Source organism: Notolepis coatsorum, assembly GCF_963971535.1.
Source record: "Notolepis coatsorum genome assembly, chromosome: 13".
In the NCBI taxonomy this organism is placed as follows: Eukaryota; Metazoa; Chordata; class Actinopteri; order Aulopiformes; family Paralepididae; genus Notolepis; species Notolepis coatsorum.
The window spans coordinates 16,105,916-16,126,721 of record NC_140177.1 but is presented as its reverse complement, the minus strand read 5'-3'; the positions used below and the strand labels follow the sequence as shown (position 1 = coordinate 16,126,721).

The window sequence follows — 20,806 nt, the reverse complement described above, 5'->3', positions numbered from 1 at the left end:
TCAAAATGGCCCCGCGACCCACTTTTGGGTCGCGACCCACCAGTTGAGAAACACTGGCCTAGAGCCTCCTACCACCTCTATACCTATCATCTCTATATTAAGGTACTGGTTAGTAGTTAGTTAGTAGTATGGTATGAATATAGTTAGTAGTTATGGAAACAGCTAGTAGTAAATTATGGATATAGTTAGGTGTAAGTTATGGATATAGATAGTTGTAAGTTATAGATATAGTTAGTTGTAAGTTATGGATATAGATAGTTGTAAGTTATAGATATAGTTAGTTGTAAGTTATGGATATAGTTAGTTGTATGTTATGGATATAGTTAGTTGTATGTTATGGATATAGATAGTTGTAAGTTATAGATATAGTTAGTTGTAAGTTATGGATATAGATAGTTGTAAGTTATAGATATAGTTAGTTGTAAGTTATGGATATAGTTAGTTGTATGTTATGGATATAGTTAGTTGTAAGTTATGGATATAGTTAGTTGTAAGTTATGGATATAGATAGTTGTAAGTTATGTATATAGATAGTTGTAAGTTATGTATATAGGTAGTTGTAAGTTATGGATATAGTTAGTTGTAAGTTATGGATATAGTTAGTTGTAAGTTATGGATATAGTTCGTTTATTTTATTTTATTTGTTTATTTGGACGAGACAATGCAAAATTAATGAACACTGTGGAGTGTAAAAATTGCCGGATTTAGCACGAGGCAAATTTCCATCCGTTGTCCCCAAACATAAAAACAGGACTCATAGAAACAGTAAGAAATGTACAAATACATAAAAACACGACACATAAAAACAGTAAAAAAAATTACAAATACATAACAGCATGTCACATGTGTTCACATGACTGGTTGGACTTCAGCCATTTTTTTGTTGCCCTCTAAAAGAAGGTGGGGCTTTCCCTTATGGAAATGGGGAGACTGTTCCATGTTTGACTGCCTTTTATGGACAGGACGTTTTGGCCAAACGTGGTCAGTGTACGTTGGACCATGCAGTCACCTCTGGTGTCTGACCTGGTGCAGAGTCCAGTGTTTCTTTTTTTGTAGATGAATTCCTGTACAGGAGGGGGAGCTAGTCCATGTAGGCATTTGTAGATGAAACAAGAGCTTTTTAAGACTTTGACATTTTCAAAGCTCAAAAAGCTATATTGTTTCAAAATATTGCAATGGTGGTATGCCAATGGTTTCCTGGCAAATACCTTGATGGCTCTATGATGTTGTAAGTTATGGATATAGATAGTTGTAAGTTATGGATATAGTTAGTTGTAAGTTATGGATATAGTTACTTAGTTTTAGTGATTGTAAAGTTGTAATTTATCGAGATACTACTGCTATGTCTAATTACATTTATTTTTTCTCCATGTGGTAAATACACAGGTCACAACATGTTTACAGGAACGTTTTGGCGTTGTATTTGGAGTGAGTGAGTTGAGTCTTGGGAACTATAGGCTACCCTGGCACATCTACTTCCGGTGAATGTCGCTAAGCTAGGCTTAGTGGGCGTTCCCGACCGCTAATGCATGCACAGAGACGAAAAAGGTATGTATCTTCTTATCTCCAGGGTAGATAATATGGCAAATAAGCTAATTTCCCAAAATGTTGGAGTGTTCCTTTAACACCTAATTGCTCCTGGTGAGCAGGTCGGCACTTTGCATGGTCGCCTCCGCCGTCGGTGTGTGAATGTGTGAGTGAATGGGTAAGGAAAAATGGATCTCGTGCTACTCGGTGTCAAAACTTTATTTCACAGACCATTGGACGATTGTCTCTGACAACGTTAAGGTGATCATATTTACAGTGAGACACTAGAAACGACACGTTACAAAAGCAATATATATACCAATATTATCCACTGGAAACATACCAGTTAAAAGGAACACACTAGATCAGGGGGTTTAGCATATTTCAAAAAGCAGTTTGCTAGATATCTATAAAAAAAAACATTATATGGAATTGTTTGTCTTGAGGTATCTTTACAATAATCTTTACAGGTATCTGGACAGATTAGCAGAATAATCCTGCATTTTGACCCCCTGCACTCAAAGATACACGTGGTGAAGGTTATTGTGGATCAGGAGGTAGAGCAGTTGTCTGGTAATCAGAAGGTTCCCGGTTCAATTCCGGCTCCTCCCAACAGCACGTCGAAGTGTCCTTGAGCAAGACACTTAACCCCTAACTGCTTGCATGGTCGCCTCCGCCGGTGTGTGAATTAATGGGTGAATGTGAGGCATAAGTTGTAAAGTGCTTTGGATAAAAGCTGTTCTATAAATGCAGTCAATTTACCAGTGTGACTCATATAAGGATTTGTGGATAATGTTTCTGCAGGTAGGAACGGCTGTGTCTACATACAGTACACACTGCAATCATGATACCAGTTTCTCCTCCTGGCTAATGTCTCATTCAAGATATCACAAATAACGCTGTACTTATTACGAGTGTCATTATTATATTATTATAAATCTGACTTTTATCACAATTAAGTATCCAAATAAGCCCAGTTCTAGACGCTACTACAATCTGTACCTGTACCAGACACAGAACTGGTACAGCAGAATGACCCCCAACCACCACCGATACAGTACCAGAGAAATCCCTTTAATATCCTCCACTGATACCAGATAAATCGCTTTAATATCCCCCACTGATACCAGAGAAATCCCTTTAATATCCTCCACTGATACCAGAGAAATCCCTTTAATATCCTCCATTGATACCAGAGAAATCCCTTTAATATCCTCCAATAGACAGATAGTCCTCCTGGTTTATAATAGACAGATAGTCCTCCTGGTTTATAATAGACAGATAGTCCTCCTGGTTCATAATAGACAGATAGTCCTCCTGGTTCATAATAGACAGATATTCCTCCTGGTTCATAATAGACCAATAATCCTCCTGGTTCATAATAGACAGATATTCCTCCTGGTTCATAATAGACCAATAGTCCTCCTGGTTCATAATAGACCAATAATCCTCCTGGTTCATAATAGACAGATAGTCCTCCTGGTCAGGGACGTGCACAGGACTTTCGAAAGGCAGGTGCCCTAAATCATAAAAGGGCATTTATTAGTAAATGTAATGCGAGCGCGCGAAGCGCGCAAGCTCGATTTTTGGGGTTAATACAAGTCTATCATGGTACATTCAGTTTCACCGATAGATGTCACCAAAACTACATAGTGTCCCTTTAATAACACAATATGCGCTCCAGACCAACAGCTGCGAGAGAGAGAGAGAGAGAGAGAGAGAGAGAGAGAGAGAGAGAGAGAGAGAGAGAGAGAGAGAGAGTATGCTCCGTGATTTTCCTGCACTAGCAGCAGCAGACAGGGAGGGGCTGGCGACGTGTTTCACGAAAATATACAGTGCACTGCAAACCCGACATTTTATTTTGTTGGGCAAATACCTTACCTGATGTGTACTCTTGCTTTGTTTTAGTTGAAATAGTAACTGTAAAAAAAGAGGTCTCGACTCGAGTGTGAGGGCACTGTGAGCTCAACAACAGCTGGATATCAATTTCCTGTTCAGTGCACTGCTGGCCCTGCGCGGTTTACATGTCTCAGGCTGGAAGGACCTATTATTTACGAGAGGGGTGGCATTTCTCTCTCTTTCTTTACCTAATATTTAGATTCTATCGTGACATCTTTCATTTGGAAGGGCAGGGCAGTATATATATATATGTGCAACTGTAAAAAAAAAAAAAAAAAGAGGGTGGCATAAAAAGGGCACTTTCTAATGAGAAATGAAAAAGGCAGGTGCCCGGGCACCCCTTCACCCCTATGTATGCACGTGCCTGCTCCTGGTTTATAATAGACAGATAGTCCTCCTGGTTTTCCTTGTTATTCCTCTGGTGTTAGTCCTTGTTGGAGGCTTGGGGGACCTGCTCATATGGAGGGGGAGGGAGGCTGCAGTAGGCAGGAGGAGGAGGGAAGGGGGGAGGGTTCAGGATGGAGGAGAGGTGTGGCTGGACCTGATAGGCTGATGTCATCATGACCCCGTCCCCATCCTGCTGCTGCTGTTGAGCACCTGGAGCGGAGGAAGAGGAGAGGAAGAGGAGGAGAATGGGACAATGTGGTGATGAGAGGCTGAGAAACAGCTGGGAATGAACCTGTTTGTGATCAGGTTGACGACACGAGATTGACGACACTGGTTGACACTAGGGATGTTCGATATTGGCTTTTTTCTTTACCAATATCCGATATACTGATATTGTCCAACTCTTAATTTCCGATACCGATATCAACCGATACCGATATGTCATGGAATTAACACAACATTATGCATACTTTTGACAATACATAAAATAAGAATTTATTCTTACTTGCTTGCCTGGGTAAATAAAGGTTAAATAAATGTAAAAAAATAAATAATAATAATAATAATATATATTTTTTAAACTGATAACCAATCATTTCCGATATTACATTTTAATGCCAATATCGGCCGATAATATCGGTAGGCCGATAATATCGGACATCCCTAGTTGACACTAATAACTACATTAATAATAATTATTATTATTACATTCAGTTTTTAGATGGATGGATAATACAGCTCAGAACATAGACAATACAGAACATAGACAATACAGAACATAGACAATGCAGCTCAGAACATAGACAATACAGAACATAGACAATACAGCTCAGAACATGGACAATATGTTATATGGTCTATGTAACATAGACAATATGCCAATTATCTAGTCTGCAGCGGCTCTTACTGACGGTGAATGTTTGTTGATATTTACTCAGCTGTATTTGTGATTGGTTGAATCATACTAAACTGTATTGTGATTGGTTGAATCATACTAAACTGTATTGTGATTGGTTGAATCATACTAAATTGTATTTGTGATTGGTTGAATCATACTAAACTGTATTGTGATTGGTTGAATCATACTAAACTGTATTGTGATTGGTTGAATCATACTAAACTGTATTTGTGATTGGTTGAATCATACTAAACTGTATTGTGATTGGTTGAATCATACTAAACTGTATTGTGATTGGTTGAATCATACTAAACTGTATTGTGATTGGTTGGATCATACTAAATTGTATTTGTGATTGGTTGAATCATACTAAACTGTATTGTGATTGGTTGAATCATACTAAACTGTATTTGTGATTAGTTGAATTATACTAAACTGTATTTGTGAATAGTTGAATCATACTAAACTGTATTTGTGATTGGCTGGGTGTTAATCCGTATCGTTTCTGATTGGCTGAATAATACTAACCTGTGTTTGTCATAGGTTGCCTGGTGAATGTAACATGGAAGGGTGGGTCATCGGGGACAGAGGAGGAGGACGTACGTCTCCGCGTTAAAAAACGCATTCCGCAACAGAAAAGAAGGCCCAGCATTATAATCATCCTAGAAATACAACACAACAACACTGTATCATCAATACAACCATAGAAATACAACACAACAGCACTGTATCATCAATACAAACCTAGAAATACAACACAACAGCACTATCATTAATACAAAGCAGACAGCCAGACACTCACCACAAGTACCAGAGCCTCTGTTTAGACAGAGCATTGACACAACACCTGGTCCCACAGCAGTGCTCATAATACCTGCAACTACACACACACACACACACACACACACACACACACACACACACACACACACACACACACACACACACACACACACACACACACACACACACACACACACACACACACACACACACACACACACACACACACACACACACACACACACACACACACACACACACACACACACACACACACACACACACACAATTAATATGATGGATAATATAGAATATACGATGGGTCTGCAAACATCGTGAAAATGGTCAAAAAAGCTGTCTCCAGGGAGTAAAGATGGAAGATGGACTATGATTACTAGTATGTATACTAGGGGTGTAACGATGCGACCTCACAACGATTAATTTCGATTACGATTATTCAGGCAACGATTCAATGCATCATGAAATCTCTTCATTTGACCACGATTCGATTCGATTAATTTTCTATACATTACTATACATATCAGTTAATCCCCCAAAATAATTTAATACACAAATGTGGCTGGGGGAACTGATTCACTCAGCATTAATGGACTATAGGTCAATAAAAACAATACAAAAAAAATAAAAACATTAAAAAGAAAAAGATAATAAATTCGATTAATTTTGATTATAATCGATTCTAACATTTTCAAATCGATGCAGCTGAATAGTCACTTTTTTTTACATTTTTTTCAACAAAGATGACCATGTTCACGTCTTAAACTCATACTGAGGCCTTAGTTTTGGTTTTAAATTACATATCATCATTCATTTATTTATTGTCACACAGAGCAGAATAATTTGCCAAAACAAACGCATTTCCTTTGATTTAATTATACATCAAATGATTTATGTCAAGGATGAGGGACATCCACTATTTGTGAAAGATCGGATCGGGAAAGATCGGTATTGGTAGATACTAAAAATCACATGATCGGGAGCAAAAGAAATTGATCGGGACATCCCTAATGATTACCATGAATACTTACATGACACAGATGGGATATCCTCCCTCAATGTACCAGCAGCACTTTGCTGTCACCTGGAGAGGAGGGGAGAGGAGAGGAGAGGAGGGGAGAGGAGAGGAGAGGAGAGGAGAGGAGAGGAGAGGAGAGGAGAGGAGAGGAGAGGAGAGGAGAGGAGAGGAGAGGAGAGGAGAGGAGAGGAGAGGAGAGGAGAGGACGAAATGATAAAATTCCATGAATGGGTTAACAATCCTAAACAAACAGAATTACAGCTTTTTGGAGCTGGGAACTGTAAAAGTAAAATATTCCACTGTCCACACACGCTAGGATCTGTTAGGATCTGTTGTCTTTGTTTACTTCAAGAGCGAAGGAGCAACAGCATACAGGTGACATCACGCGTATAAGTACTAAATATCACGTCAAACGGCAAAGACGTCAAAAGTCCACTTTACGTTAGTGTCGTAAACACTGCTAAGGGGCGAATTCACAGAGAATGGATTGCACGGCGCTAATAGCACCCCGAAACTTGAACTTGAAACTAAAAACGTAACTGCGCGCAATTAGCGTGCGGTATCTGCTCCGTCTTTGCGAGCTATTCACTAAAGATATTCCATGGATGATATACTAGCACAAACACGCCCTGATTTGGAGCATATGTGTGTGCGGGTTCTATTCTCTTTATTTGATTATTATCTAACCCACCAACCAAAGGAGTAATGTGCTTTGGGGGGACTATATAGCATTGCCCCACCGCTACGATCCAGGCATTTAAACCGTCTTTTTAAGATGCCAAATGTGCGCTTGCAGTTGAAAGTGCTTTACATAATAAAGACATAATAAAACAAGCAGCAAGAGCAATGCATAATGGCTCCTACAGTCTGTCTCTTACCTCTGTGATGTATGTATCATCTGTCTCTTACCTCTGTGATGTATGTATCATCTGTCTCTTACCTCTGTGATGTATGCATCATCTGTCTCTTACCTCTGTGATGTATGTATCACCTGTCTCTTACCTCTGTGATGTATGTATCACCTGTCTCTGTGATATATGTATCATCTGTCTCTTACCTCTGTGATGTATGTATCGTCTGTCGCTCACCTCTGTGATGTATGTATCACCTGTCTCTTACCTCTGTGATGTATGTATCACCTGTCTCTGTGATGTATGTATCGTCTGTTTCTTACCTCTGTGATGTATGTATCACCTGTCTCTGTGATGTATGTATCACCTGTCTCTTACCTCTGTGATGTATGTATCATCTGTCTCTTACCTCTGTGATGTATGTATCACCTGTCTCTGTGATATATGTATCACCTGTCTCTGTGATGTATGTATCATCTGTCTCTTACCTCTGTGATGTATGTATCATCTGTCTCTTACCTCTGTGATGTATGTATCATCTGTCTCTTACCTCTGTGATGTATGTATCACCTGTCTCTGTGATGTATGTATCACCTGTCTCTTACCTCTGTGATGTATGTATCACCTGTCTCTGTGATGTATGTATCATCCGTCTCTGTGATGTATGTATCACCTGTCTCTTACCTCTGTGATGTATGTATCATCTGTCTCTTACCTCTGTGATGTATGTATCACCTGTCTCTTACCTCTGTGATGTATGTATCATCTGTCTCTTACCTCTGTGATGTATGTATCATCTGTCTCTTACCTCTGTGATGTATGTATCACCTGTCTCTTACCTCTGTGATGTATGTATCATCTGTCTCTTACCTCTGTGATGTATGTATCATCTGTCTCTTACCTCTGTGATGTATGTATCATCTGTCTCTTACCTCTGTGATGTATGTATCACCTGTCTCTGTGATGTATGTATCACCTGTCTCTTACCTCTGTGATATATGTATCGCCTGTCTCTGTGATGTACTGGTATCGTCTGTGTTCAATAGTTTTATCTGAATTGTTCTTTTTGGTTTATTTATTTTTTGTTTTTCTATTTCATTTGATTCGATTTTTTTTGTCCCCTTTCCCTGTTACCCTTTTGTCCTCTCACCAGGCTGTCATTGTACATAAGAATCTGTTCTTAATTGACCTGCCTGGTGAAATAAAGGTTAACCCTTTCACTGCCACACTACCAAACGGTTAACCCTTTCACTGCGACAATACACAGAAGGTTAACCCTTTCACTGCCACACAACAGCCGGTTAACCCTTTACTATCACACTACCGACGGTTACCGTCGGTAGTGTGATAGTGAAGGGTTAACCTTCTGTAGTGTGGCAGTGAAAGGGTTCAATAAAATAAATAAACAGTTCCAGTGAGCTACAGTATAGGTCATGATGCTAAACTGAGCCTCAAGCTCTGGAACCACTCAGACAGGTTTGATAGGCGAGGAGGAGGTTGTGTGTTTGTGTTTGTAAAAGGAGAGACACAGAAAGCATGCTTGTGTATGATAAACTGCATATGTGTGTGTGTGTGTGTGTGTGTGTGTGTGTGTGTGTTTGTGTTTTTGTGTGTATGTGTGTGTGTGTTTGTGAAAGGAGACAGACACAAAACATGCTTGTGTAAGAGAAACTGTATGTGTGTGTGTGTGTGTGTGTGTGTGTGTGTGTGTGTGTGTGTGTGTGTGTGTGTGTGTGTGTGTGTGTGTGTGTGTGTGTTCACGCTGAAACTACAGCAATTTTACCGTCAAGAGAAATATAGTTACCAAGAATAACTAGTTCAAACCACTTTAAAGGAACAGCAAGATGACACAGGAAGTCCTTCACAGGAAGTCCTCCACCAACAGCCATCAGACTGTATAACTCACTAACAGTACATACCTTTGACTTGTTTTAGATTTTTGACTACCTAAATGTTTATTGTGAGTGATCTGTGGTGCTGAATTAATCAAGTACTTCTATTCTATTTTATTCTATTTTGGGAAATTATTTGCTGTCTTCCCCAGAGTCAGACAAGAAGATAAGTAGCCTTCTCATCTCTGTGTGCAGTACAGAGTCAGACAAGAAGATAAGTAGCCTTCTCATCTCTGTGTGTACAGTACAGAGTCAGACAAGAAGATAAGTAGCCTTCTCATCTCTGTGTGTACAGTACAGAGTCAGACAAGAAGATAAGTAGCCTTCTCATCTCTGTGTGCAGTACAGAGTCAGACAAGAAGATAAGTAGCCTTCTCATCTCTGTGTGTACAGTACAGAGTCAGACAAGAAGACAAGTAGCCTTCTCATCTCTGTGTGCAGTACAGAGTCAGACAAGAAGATAAGTAGCCTTCTCATCTCTGTGTGCAGTACAGAGTCAGACAAGAAGATAAGTAGCCTTCTCATCTCTGTGTGCAGTACAGAGTCAGACAAGAAGATAAGTAGCCTTCTCATCTCTGTGTGCAGTACAGAGTCAGACACAGGGCCGGACGGCCGGACTGAGGAAATAATTCATACCGGGAGATATAGCCCCAGTCAGGCCACTCTTTAAGCGGGGGATCTGGGGGTCCCCCACCAGGAATTTTTTTGTTACAAAGACTTTATTTCCTGCATTCTGGTGAATTTGAGTGCATGTGAATCACAAACTAATGAGCCAACAATTGCTTAGTACAATGTACTGTTATGGACCTCAAATAAAACTGTTGTGGCACTAGCAATGCTACTCTCTCCACCTTCAAAAAGAAAAAAGCAAGAGCACAACATATTTTTCTATTTACTATTATAATACAGGTAACCACTCTCTCCTGTAAGGGCCTTTCTTTTTCTTTGTTTTATCCCTCTCTCCTCCACCCTTTCTCTTTCTTCCACTGTCCATCTTGACATCAACGTTAATTGACTTTCGCTCTACTGTATCTCTCCCGAGTCCCTCACTACCTGGCTCATTGCCTGGCTGTTATTCTGCATCTGAGTGCCGTCTGCCATTCCATTCACCGCCTCCGCTGTCAATCAGTTGTATCGCCTGGTCCCGCCTCCACCAATCACAAGCGGCAGCACGGCTCCATTGTGTGTGTGTGATCCGCGTGAGAGAGAGAGTCAGATAGTTCTCCAACTCTGTCGCAGACAGTGAAATCCTGGTTGTTCCCCACCCATCTAGGTTATCTAACTATCGCGCCGCGCCGCCGCCACAACTAGAAACAATGGCCTGGCAAAAAAAATAAAAAAAAAATAATAAAAAAACATTTTTTTTTTTTTTATTTTTTTTTTAAATAATTTTTCTTTTTTAATCTGTGCAGGCCAGGCCACCGGGAAAACTCCCGGTGCTCCCGATGGCCAGTCCGGGCCTGGTCAGACAAGAAGATAAGTAGCCTTCTCATCTCTGTGTGCAGTACAGAGTCAGACAAGAAGATAAGTAGCCTTCTCATCTCTGTGTGCAGTACAGAGTCAGACAAGAAGATAAGTAGCCTTCTCATCTCTGTGTGCAGTACAGAGTCAGACAAGAAGATAAGTAGCCTTCTCATCTCTGTGTGTACAGTACAGAGTCAGACAAGAAGATAAGTAGCCTTCTCATCTCTGTGTGTACAGTACAGAGTCAGACAAGAAGATAAGTAGCCTTCTCATCTCTGTGTGCAGTACAGAGTCAGACAAGAAGATAAGTAGCCTTCTCATCTCTGTGTGCAGTACAGAGTCAGACAAGAAGATAAGTAGCCTTCTCATCTCTGTGTGTGCAGTAGAGGGGGTCATCCCTATGTTCCCTGGGTTCTATGTTCCCCACTCACAACCTACTGCCAAAATCAATGCTTAAATTTGTGTGTTAGTAGTCGCTGCAACGAACGGTATGATTTCTGAGAATGTTTCTGGAGGAAATAGAATAATATTGTTGGCTAGGTGGTAGGCTATTGATTGCGTGTGTGTGGTTCAAACGTTAAACTTCTATTCCTAAAAGAACACTAGCGACAGAGTTGTGTGTAGGGGTGGGAATCACCAGTTTCATCACGATACGATACGATATCGATTCTTTGGACAACGATACGATATTTGCCGATATCACAAAGTCTGCCACGATATGATATGATACGATTCAATTCAGGTGCCTGCGATCGATATGAGATATATACATAATATGAGATATTATGTGCCCATTTAACACAATCAGTCACATTTAGATCAACTAAAAAAAGGCTACGGAAATATCAATTGACGTTTTTATTTTTGAACTCTTCCAGACATTTAAATGAAAAACAAATCGATTGTTTTTAATACAAATAGACCTTTATATATTGAGCTTTAAACTTTAAGTAAAATGTTTTGGAACTCACAACACGCAAGCTAAAACCCCTTCCTCTCCCAAACTGTTCCTACAATTGTTTTATGTTGCATGATGATCATGAATACATTTATTATGTATTCATGTTTAAATATCAACATTATCTGTCCATCCTCAGTAACACACACACACACACACACACACACACACACACACACACACACACACACACACACACACACACACACACACACACACACACACACACACACACACACACACACACACACACACACACACACACACACACACACACACACACACACACACACACACACACACACACACACACACACACACACACACACACACACACACACACACACACACACACACACACACACACACACACACACACACACACACACACACACACACACACACACACACACACACACACACACACACACACACACACACACACACACACACACACACACACACACACACACACACACACACACACACACACACACACCCTCCCCCAGTCCCCACACACAGAAAGGGAGACTGCCCCCGCCCCTCCTCCTTCCCCTCTCCTCTCTCCTGTTAGCTCACGGTTAGCTGCTTAGCTTAGTTAGCTTAAGCAGCCAAGGTAACGTTAATTTAGATCTGCCCACATAAAGGACATGGCGACAATGCAAAGCATGTTAGATGCATTTGACCCGTTGCGCGGAAAAAACTGCACAGACTTATATCGGGTCGCGAAATAGACGATCTGTAGCGCTGTTCTGCTGTAATGTCTACACAGAGTTTCACACTATTGGGCGCGGGCGGATATGACTCGCGGGATTTTCAAAATAAGAGTATCGCAATATGAATCGATCTTTTTACGTTGCATCGATCCTATTTGATTATTGATAATGGATCGATATATCGATCTGGATCGATGTATCGTCCCACCCCTAGTTGTGTGACGGTGTAGATGGTGCATGTTTTCTGTATGAATGATATTTACTATAGACCCGTCCCCCGGGGAACATAGGACCCTTTTTATCGGGAGCGGGGAACATAGGACCCGGGGAACATAGATACGCTCCCCAGTAGAGAGTCAGACAAGAAGATAAGTAGCCTTCTCATCTCTGTGTGTGCAGTACAGTCAGACAAGAAGATAAGTAGCCTTCTCATCTCTGTGTGTGCAGTACAGTCAGACAAGAAGATAAGTAGCCTTCTCATCTCTGTGTGCAGTACAGAGTCAGACAAGAAGATAAGTAGCCTTCTCATCTCTGTGTGTACAGTACAGAGAGAGAGTCCTGCTGCGTGCTAGCTAGCTTACGCAATGACTGGGAGTGAATACGGATCATTAGCCTACCGTCGAAATACACTTTCCAACGACTGAGACATGTTGTGACTTGTTTATTTACCATGTGTAGAAAAAATAACAATGTAAAACGAGACGTTGTAATTTTTGAAGCAGATACATAGTGTGGACTATTTTCTTGACGAATAACTGGCAGCGGGGCGCAGTGATATGCCGCAGCACCTCTGAAGGTCCGTTGTAACTTCTGTCAACAAAACCAACATGACTAGCTAACCTACAGAAGAACGACTGCTAATCATCTTTGTAACCAGTATCCAGAACCTTATCTACGGTATTTGAACCAGAATTTAGAGAGGAGGAACTACAGGTTTACATTACATTTACATTTAGTCATTTAGCTGAAGTTGCTGAACGCTTTTATCCAAAGCGACTTACTAGTTCTGTACGACAGGAAGGGTACAACTCTTTCAGCTGAGTAACAATGTTCATCAAACAGTGGTGAAACTTGGGTGCTGCAGTGTTGAGTGCATAGACATAAGGCATATTAGTATAGTAGGAAGAGTGCATGGTAGATAGAACACAGTAAGAAGGTTAGTGGTTCTGGAAGAAGAGCGAGCAAGAATGGAGGCTGAGGCTGTTATTTCTACACCTGGTAAACACACAAGACACAACATGTAAATAAGACCACTTTAGATTGTTGGAACGTATATATTTTGTAGCCCCTTTCGTGACTGATACACAGAGTGAATCCACAGTCACTTCCTAGCCCATAGCAAACCAACCTATGTTGACCATGAAGGACTGGTTCTGCCCGAACCGTTCGTTATACAAGTATCACAGAGACATTTCAAAGGTACTCACAGTTGCACGAGGGTTTCGGACAAAAATACGTGATGGTTTGAAAGCTTGGCGTTGCTAATAAACATTTTAAATATTTTTTATAAACTGGTCAACACTGCTCAAAACCGCTTTATTTCCGTGATCACAGCGCATGTGCATCATGCACCCAACGCCGGAAATAATGCAGTGTTGACCAGTTTATAAAACATATTTAAAATGTTTATTAGCAACGCCAAGCTTTCAAACCATCACATATTTTTGTCCGAAACCCTCGTGCAACTGTGAGTACCTTTGAAATGTCTCTGTGATACTTGTATAACGAACGGTTCGGGCAGAACCAGTCCTTCATGGTCAACATAGGTTGGTTTGCTATGGGCTAGGAAGTGACTGTGGATTCACTCTGTGTATCACAGTCACGAAAGGGGCTATATATTTTGTGACTTTAGACGGTAGCCATAATGGTCCGTATGCGTATCCACTTCCAGCTAGCTAGCGGTCTACGTGTCTCTCTCTCTCTCTGTACTGCACGCACAGAGATGAGCGAATAAGTTAATTTCCCAAAATTGTATAAGTGCATAATGTATCCACACTGTACTAGAGTTGTCAGACCCTATTCCTGCCTGTCTACTCTCTCTCTATCTCTCTCTAATTGCAGACGCAGAGTCAGGTGTGTGTACGCTCTGGGAGCAGCTGATGGACATCTGTGTGCTGATTTCTGCACCTTTTTAGACCTGGCTCAGATGTCATCATGCTGCCAGATCGTAGCTTAGTATTACCCAGTCAGTCACAGTTCCTTGCTCGTTTATAGTTAGTAGTATTCCGTATCCTTGTGTCTTGTCTTTACCCGTTCTGTCTCTCCTTTTCCCCCAGTCGCTCATCTGGCTCCCCGTGCCGACTCTACTCCTGGATCCCGTGCATGACCTCCGCCTGCCTGACTATTCTCCGTGCCTACGCCCCGGACCGTATGAGGATCGAGTTCACGTGTATGACCCATCGCCTGTCTGACAACCCCGCCCCTTGCCTAACCCCCGGACCGTCTGAGGAATAGATCCCGTGTATGACCCCCGGCCCCCGCCTGGATGACTACCCTGCTCCTTGCCCATGCCCCAAACCACTTGAGTATCTGATCCCGTATACGACCCCCCCGCCTGGCTGACTACCCCGCTCCTTGCCCACGCCTCAAACCACTTGAGTATCTGATCCCGTATACGACCCCCCGCCTGGCTGACTACCCTGCTCCTTCTCACAGCCCCTGGACAGTATGAATATCCCTGTGGCTTTACCGACCACTGCTTGAACAACCTGAACAGTCATATAATAAAATACCCGTCTTTTGGGTTATACCAAGTTCTGTCTGCAGTCTCTGTGTTTGCATATTGGGTTCCACTAGCTCAGTCTTGACAAGAGTAGTGTCAGAGAGTGTCAAAGCGAGCCTTGAGCAAGACACTTAACCCTTGACTGCTCCTGATGAGCCGGTTGGCACCTTGCATTTATCAAAGCGCTTTTGATAAAAGCTGTTAAAGGGGAACTATTTTACTATTTCTTTCACTATTTGGGCACTTTTACACACTTCCTGTGAGTCTATGGAACACCTCTGTAAGGTTTTTTTCAAAAAAAAATGCATTGTTTTGTATTTCTAATCAAGTACTCAAAAACAGCATTTTTCTACCTCAATATCTTAAGCCGTTTTGAGGCTGGGCTCCAACCACTGTGTGGCCTGGTGCCAACTGCCACATCAGCTGCCACATTATTATGCAGCTGAAAAATCTCTGACATCACAGATATGCACATTTTCAGATTACTCAGTTCAGTGAGGGTGAATATTGTGAGATGAGAATTGGAAGAATGCGCCAATATGAAAATTAGAGACATAGATCCTATTAATATAAGTCCACATAGCTAAGAAACAATGCTAAACACTGAAAAAGGCCATTTATAAGATAGTTCCCCTTTAAATAAATGCAGTCCATTTAGTGTGAATCACCAACACCATAGATAACCATATCTGGGTCCTTCACAGAAAAGGTTGCATGCATGTAAAATTGGAAATTTTTTGTTTTGCACAGATTGTAAATTTACTCAAAAGTTGTCACGTGGGACCCCTTCTGCCTTCTATAACGCGATAAGGATATAAGCAGTATTTTTACTGTAAGAACGAATCTGTGACGATTTCGGCAACAGGATTATGGTCGAGGACCGATGACTTAATTCAGGGACTGTCCCCAAAAATCTGGGACGTCTTGTCACCTACCTTAATATAGGCCTATATTTTTTCATTCAAACTTTGGTGGACGCTGAATATCACACTCATGTTGGATATCATACTGTACATAGTACATTCTAACGATTTCAGCTTAAAGTATCCAAGTTTGAATCTGATCCAAATCCTATCCCATCATTATCCTAGTGATTATTCCATGGATAAACTAAAGTGGATAAACTAAAGATTTTGATTTAAGATTAAAAAAGAATAAAAAAAAAATAATAATGAGCCGGTTCTTGGAAAGGAACCGTAAGAAAAGAGCCGTAATTCCCATAGCTACTCTAGAGAGGAGAGGCAGTGGTGAAAAATACATTTCAAAAACTATTTCCGTCTGTTTTAGTCAACATTACATTTCCAGTAGTTAACTCCACCTCAACATGTCACAAGGTAACCACTAAAACCAAAGGCAGGTTTGAATTTAGTTGAACTACTGGCAAGCTACTGTCAAATGCATAGCTTCTTTTGTACTATTCATATTAAATGCATGCAGTGAAACTATTACTCCCATCACCATCATGTGTGTGTGTGGGGGAGACAGAGAGACGGCGAGAGAACAGAGAGGGAGAGAGTAAGAGAGAGAATGACAGAGAGAGATAATGACAGAGAGAGAAAGAGACAGAAAGAAAGAAAGAAAGAAAGAAAGAAAGAAAGAAAGAAAGAAAGAAAGAAAGAAAGAAAGAAAGAAAGAAAGAAAGAAAGAAAGAAAGAAAGAAAGAAAGAAAGAAAGAAAGAAAGAAAGAAAGAAAGAAAGAAAGAAAGAAAGAAAGAAAGAGGAAATACAGAAAGAAATACAGACAGACAGAGTAGTAACTTCCCACTTCACACTACTGCGGGTGAAGTACAACAAGGTGCGAACACAGTCAGCAAGACTTGTGAGCTGCTGTGACAAGAAAATGACATCCAACGGAAAAGACTGTCAATCACACATATATTCCTGCACTATGTACTCTGTACTCTAACAGGAGCACTCATTCAAGGGTACTACGACTATGGCTGCACCTCATGGTACCAAAGCACCTCAAAGGCCCTAAAAACAAACATCACAAAACAAACTGGTCAGACTACGGCTTGACCTTACTCCTAAAACCCACCTCACCCCTGCCTGCCCACTTTGACAAGCTAGGATGGCTTAGAGTAGACGACAGAGTACAGCAACTTGCAATGGGCCTGGTCTACAAGATACACTACAAAGATACCCATACCCATGTACATGTCGAAATACTTCCCAAATGTCAGTGAATTCCACGACCACAACACCTGGGTGGCTGCAATTAGAAACTGGCCCCACCCAACCCCCACCCAATGTACAGTTTCTTCCCCTTCGAATGTATACATTTTTTTATGATCTCTTTCTCTATAAACGTACGTATATTTGTATGTCTTGCATGTCATAAATGTCTGGATGAAACAGTACTGTATATCTGTATGTCATAAATGTTCTGATTAATTGAAAATGGGGGACTCTGATGTAAACAAGACAAAAGTATTTCTCTGGTCTGCATCCCCTTAACAATTGTTTGTATTGAGCCGTACTGTATTGTACCCATTCTGCAATCTGTTAATAAAGTTTTCAATCAATCAATACTGATCTCTGTTTGTTTTGTTGTTTGTTTTAACACTGGCTTTGGTAATGTAAACGTATGTTTCCCATCTCAATAAAGTCCCTTTGAAATGAATTGAAAGAAAGTGAGAGAATACATACATGTGCCCTGCAAGAAAGAGGGAGAGAAAGAGAGACAGTGAAAGAAAGACACAGAGTGAAAGAAAGACACAGAGAAGGGCGACGTGTGTGGTCTTGGTAGTAGAGGCGACTGGCGAGGCTCAGTAGAACTGTTCGACCCCCCCCCCCCCCCAGTTATGATACGTCAGTGTCCTCACCTCGCCGAACAGCGACAGCAGCACCCAGATGATCCCCGCCGCTACCGGACCCATGTTCGGTACCGCGATGTTATTATCTGACCGGACAACCGTCTGGTCTCTCTTCCGCTGTGTCCCGTCAACTCCTCTCCAGCCTCGTCAGTCCATCTCCCGGGCGGTAACCAACTAACCAGTAACCACACATACTCTGGAGTCAAAGTAAACTGGCCCCAGTGTTGTCAGGGCTGCATAGTAATGATGGGAAATGATGACACGCCACCACCTCACGTGTGTTTTTAGTTCGGATGCGGAGGTCGGCGCGCGTCGTTTTCTGATGTTAAAGGTGAATGCCACTTATTTTGTGGGGTAAACCGGGGTAAGAAGCCTGTGTTTTACCACAGGACCACTAAATTGACTCAAATTTAATTTCAGATTAGTGTCTTGGCATTAAGAAATAAGGATGTGTCCCCTTTACATGGATGCACATAGATGTAAAGTATTCTGTATTTTATTGTGACAAATAATAAACAAACTTGAATGTATAACACATTATATATATATACTTCCGTTTTTATTATTATACTGTATAGTTAATGTGAGAATCAACGGGAGTGATCCATTAGTTTGAACAAAAAAAAATAGCAAATAGTTTTGTAATCCATTGAAGTTTAAGAGTAGTCCTAGTTTGAACAACAATTAACAAATAGTTTTGTAATCCATTGAAGTTTAATAGTCCTAGTTTGAACAACAATTAACAACATTTTGTAATCCATTGAAGTTTAAGAGTAGTCCTAGTTTGAACAACAATTAACAACATTTTGTAATCCATTGAAGTTTAAGAGTAGTCCTAGTTTGAACAACAATTAACAACATTTTGTAATCCATTGAAGTTTAAGAGTAGTCCTAGTTTGAACAACAAATAGTTTTGTAATCCATGAAAGTTCAAGAGTAGGACAACTTTTAAACGTTCATGGATTACAAAGATATATTCTTTGTTCAAACTAATGGATCACTCGTTTGAGGCATATACACACATGAACACAACACACACATAGCCTCCTGCGGCCGTTAGAGGGGGGGGGGGGGTGGACCAGAGACAGAGCAACGCATAGAGCTGCTGGTCGCAGCCAGTAAAGGTTTCAATAAGAATCAAGTCAAGTGTTTCTTTATTCATCTCCTTGGGGTCACAGCAGCATGGGAGGGGACGGGTGCAGGGCGCAGGCAGAAGAGGTAATAATAGCAATAATAGTAATGAACATAGTAGTAATAGTGACGATAGTAGTGAGTGGCAGAATAATAGTGTTAACAGTAGTGAATGGCAGGATCCAATCAGTCAGTAACAATAGTGCTGATAATAGCGACTGGCACTGTGGCAGGATTCAATCAATCAGTAATAATAGTGCTGATAATAGCGACTGGCACTGTGGCAGGATTCAATCAATCAGTAATAATAGTGATATACATGTTCCATAACGTAGTAACACGCTGCACCAGAGTCCGTGCAGTATTTATTATTAAGAGTCAGACAGTCCTAACAGTGTTTATTATTAAGAGTCACAGTCCTAACAGTGTTTATTATTAAGAGTCACAGTCCTAACAGTGTTTATTATTAAGAATCAGATACTGTAGTCCTGTTTATTATTAAGAGTCAGACAGTCCTAACAGTGTATGTTATTAAGAGTCAGACGGTCCTAACAGTGTATGTTATTAAGAGTCAGACGGTCCTAACAGTGTTTATTATTAAGAGTCAGACGGTCCTAACAGTGTATGTTATTAAGAGTCAGACGGTCCTAACAGTGTATGTTATTAAGAGTCAGATACTGTAGTCCTAACAGTGTTTATTATTAAGAGTCAGACGGTCCTAACAGTGTATGTTATTAAGAATCAGATACTGTAGTCCTAACAGTGTTTATTATTAAGAGTCAGATAGTCCTAACAGTGTTTATTATTAAGAGTCAGATAGTCCTAACAGTGTTTATTATTAAGAGTCAGACGGTCCTAACAGTGTTTATTATTAAGAGTCAGATGGTCCTAACAGTGTTTATTATTAATAATTAAGAGTCAGCTAGTCCTAACAGTGTTTATTATTAAGAGTCAGATAGTCTTAACAGTGTTTATTATTAAGAGTCAGACGGTCCTAACAGTGTTTATCATTAATAATTAAGAGTCAGCTAGTCCTAACAGTGTTTATTATTAAGAGTCAGATTGTGTTTATTATTAAGAGTCAGATAGTCTTAATAGTGTTTATTATTAACAGTCAGACGGCCCTAACAGTGTTAACAGATAATAGCGACTGGCACTGTGGCAGGATTCAATCAATCAGTAATAATAGTGATATACATGTTCCATAACGTAGTAACACGCTGCACCAGAGTCCATGCAGTATTTATTATTAAGAGTCAGACAGTCCTAACAGTGTATGTTATTAAGAGTCAGACGGTCCTAACAGTGTTTATTATTAATAATTAAGAGTCAGCTAGTCCTAACAGTGTTTATTATTAAGAGTCAGATAGTCTTAACAGTGTTTATTATTAAGAGTCAGATAGTCTTAACAGTGTTTATTATTAAGAGTCAGACGGTCCTAACAGTGTTTATTATTAATAATTAAGAGTCAGCTAGTATAATGCACCATAACAACGAAGGCTTGCAACTCTAACATTAACATCCGGTGTGTATAAACATAGCATATGATCAATTGACTGAAGTTTAATCAGGCCTTAATAAAACTTAAAAAAAAATCAACCACACCTAAACGTATGAGCACAACAAGGTTATTCTAACAATTTAAGTAATCACTCCACTGATGAAGAGATTGGCACATTGCAGCTCTAAAAGTCTCTGTTTTTCTCTTTTATCTAATTACTCAATT

At 40.5% G+C, this 20,806-nt stretch overlaps 1 protein-coding gene across 1 annotated transcript; it reads right to left on the bottom strand.

Moving 5' to 3' along the window:
- Positions 1 to 3,850: 3,850 nt before the first annotated feature.
- On the bottom strand, positions 3,851 to 18,020 carry LOC311239265 (WW domain binding protein VOPP1-like; the record flags this gene model as incomplete). Its single annotated transcript, XM_084327571.1, has 5 exons — positions 17,959 to 18,020; positions 6,544 to 6,596; positions 5,514 to 5,591; positions 5,240 to 5,373; positions 3,851 to 4,023 (listed from the first exon to the last, which is right to left on the bottom strand). Exons 1-5 carry the CDS (start codon positions 18,010 to 18,012, stop codon positions 3,851 to 3,853), a joined length of 492 nt encoding a protein of 163 aa, XP_084183697.1. The 5' UTR covers positions 18,013 to 18,020.
- Between the last annotated feature and the right edge of the window lie 2,786 nt (positions 18,021 to 20,806).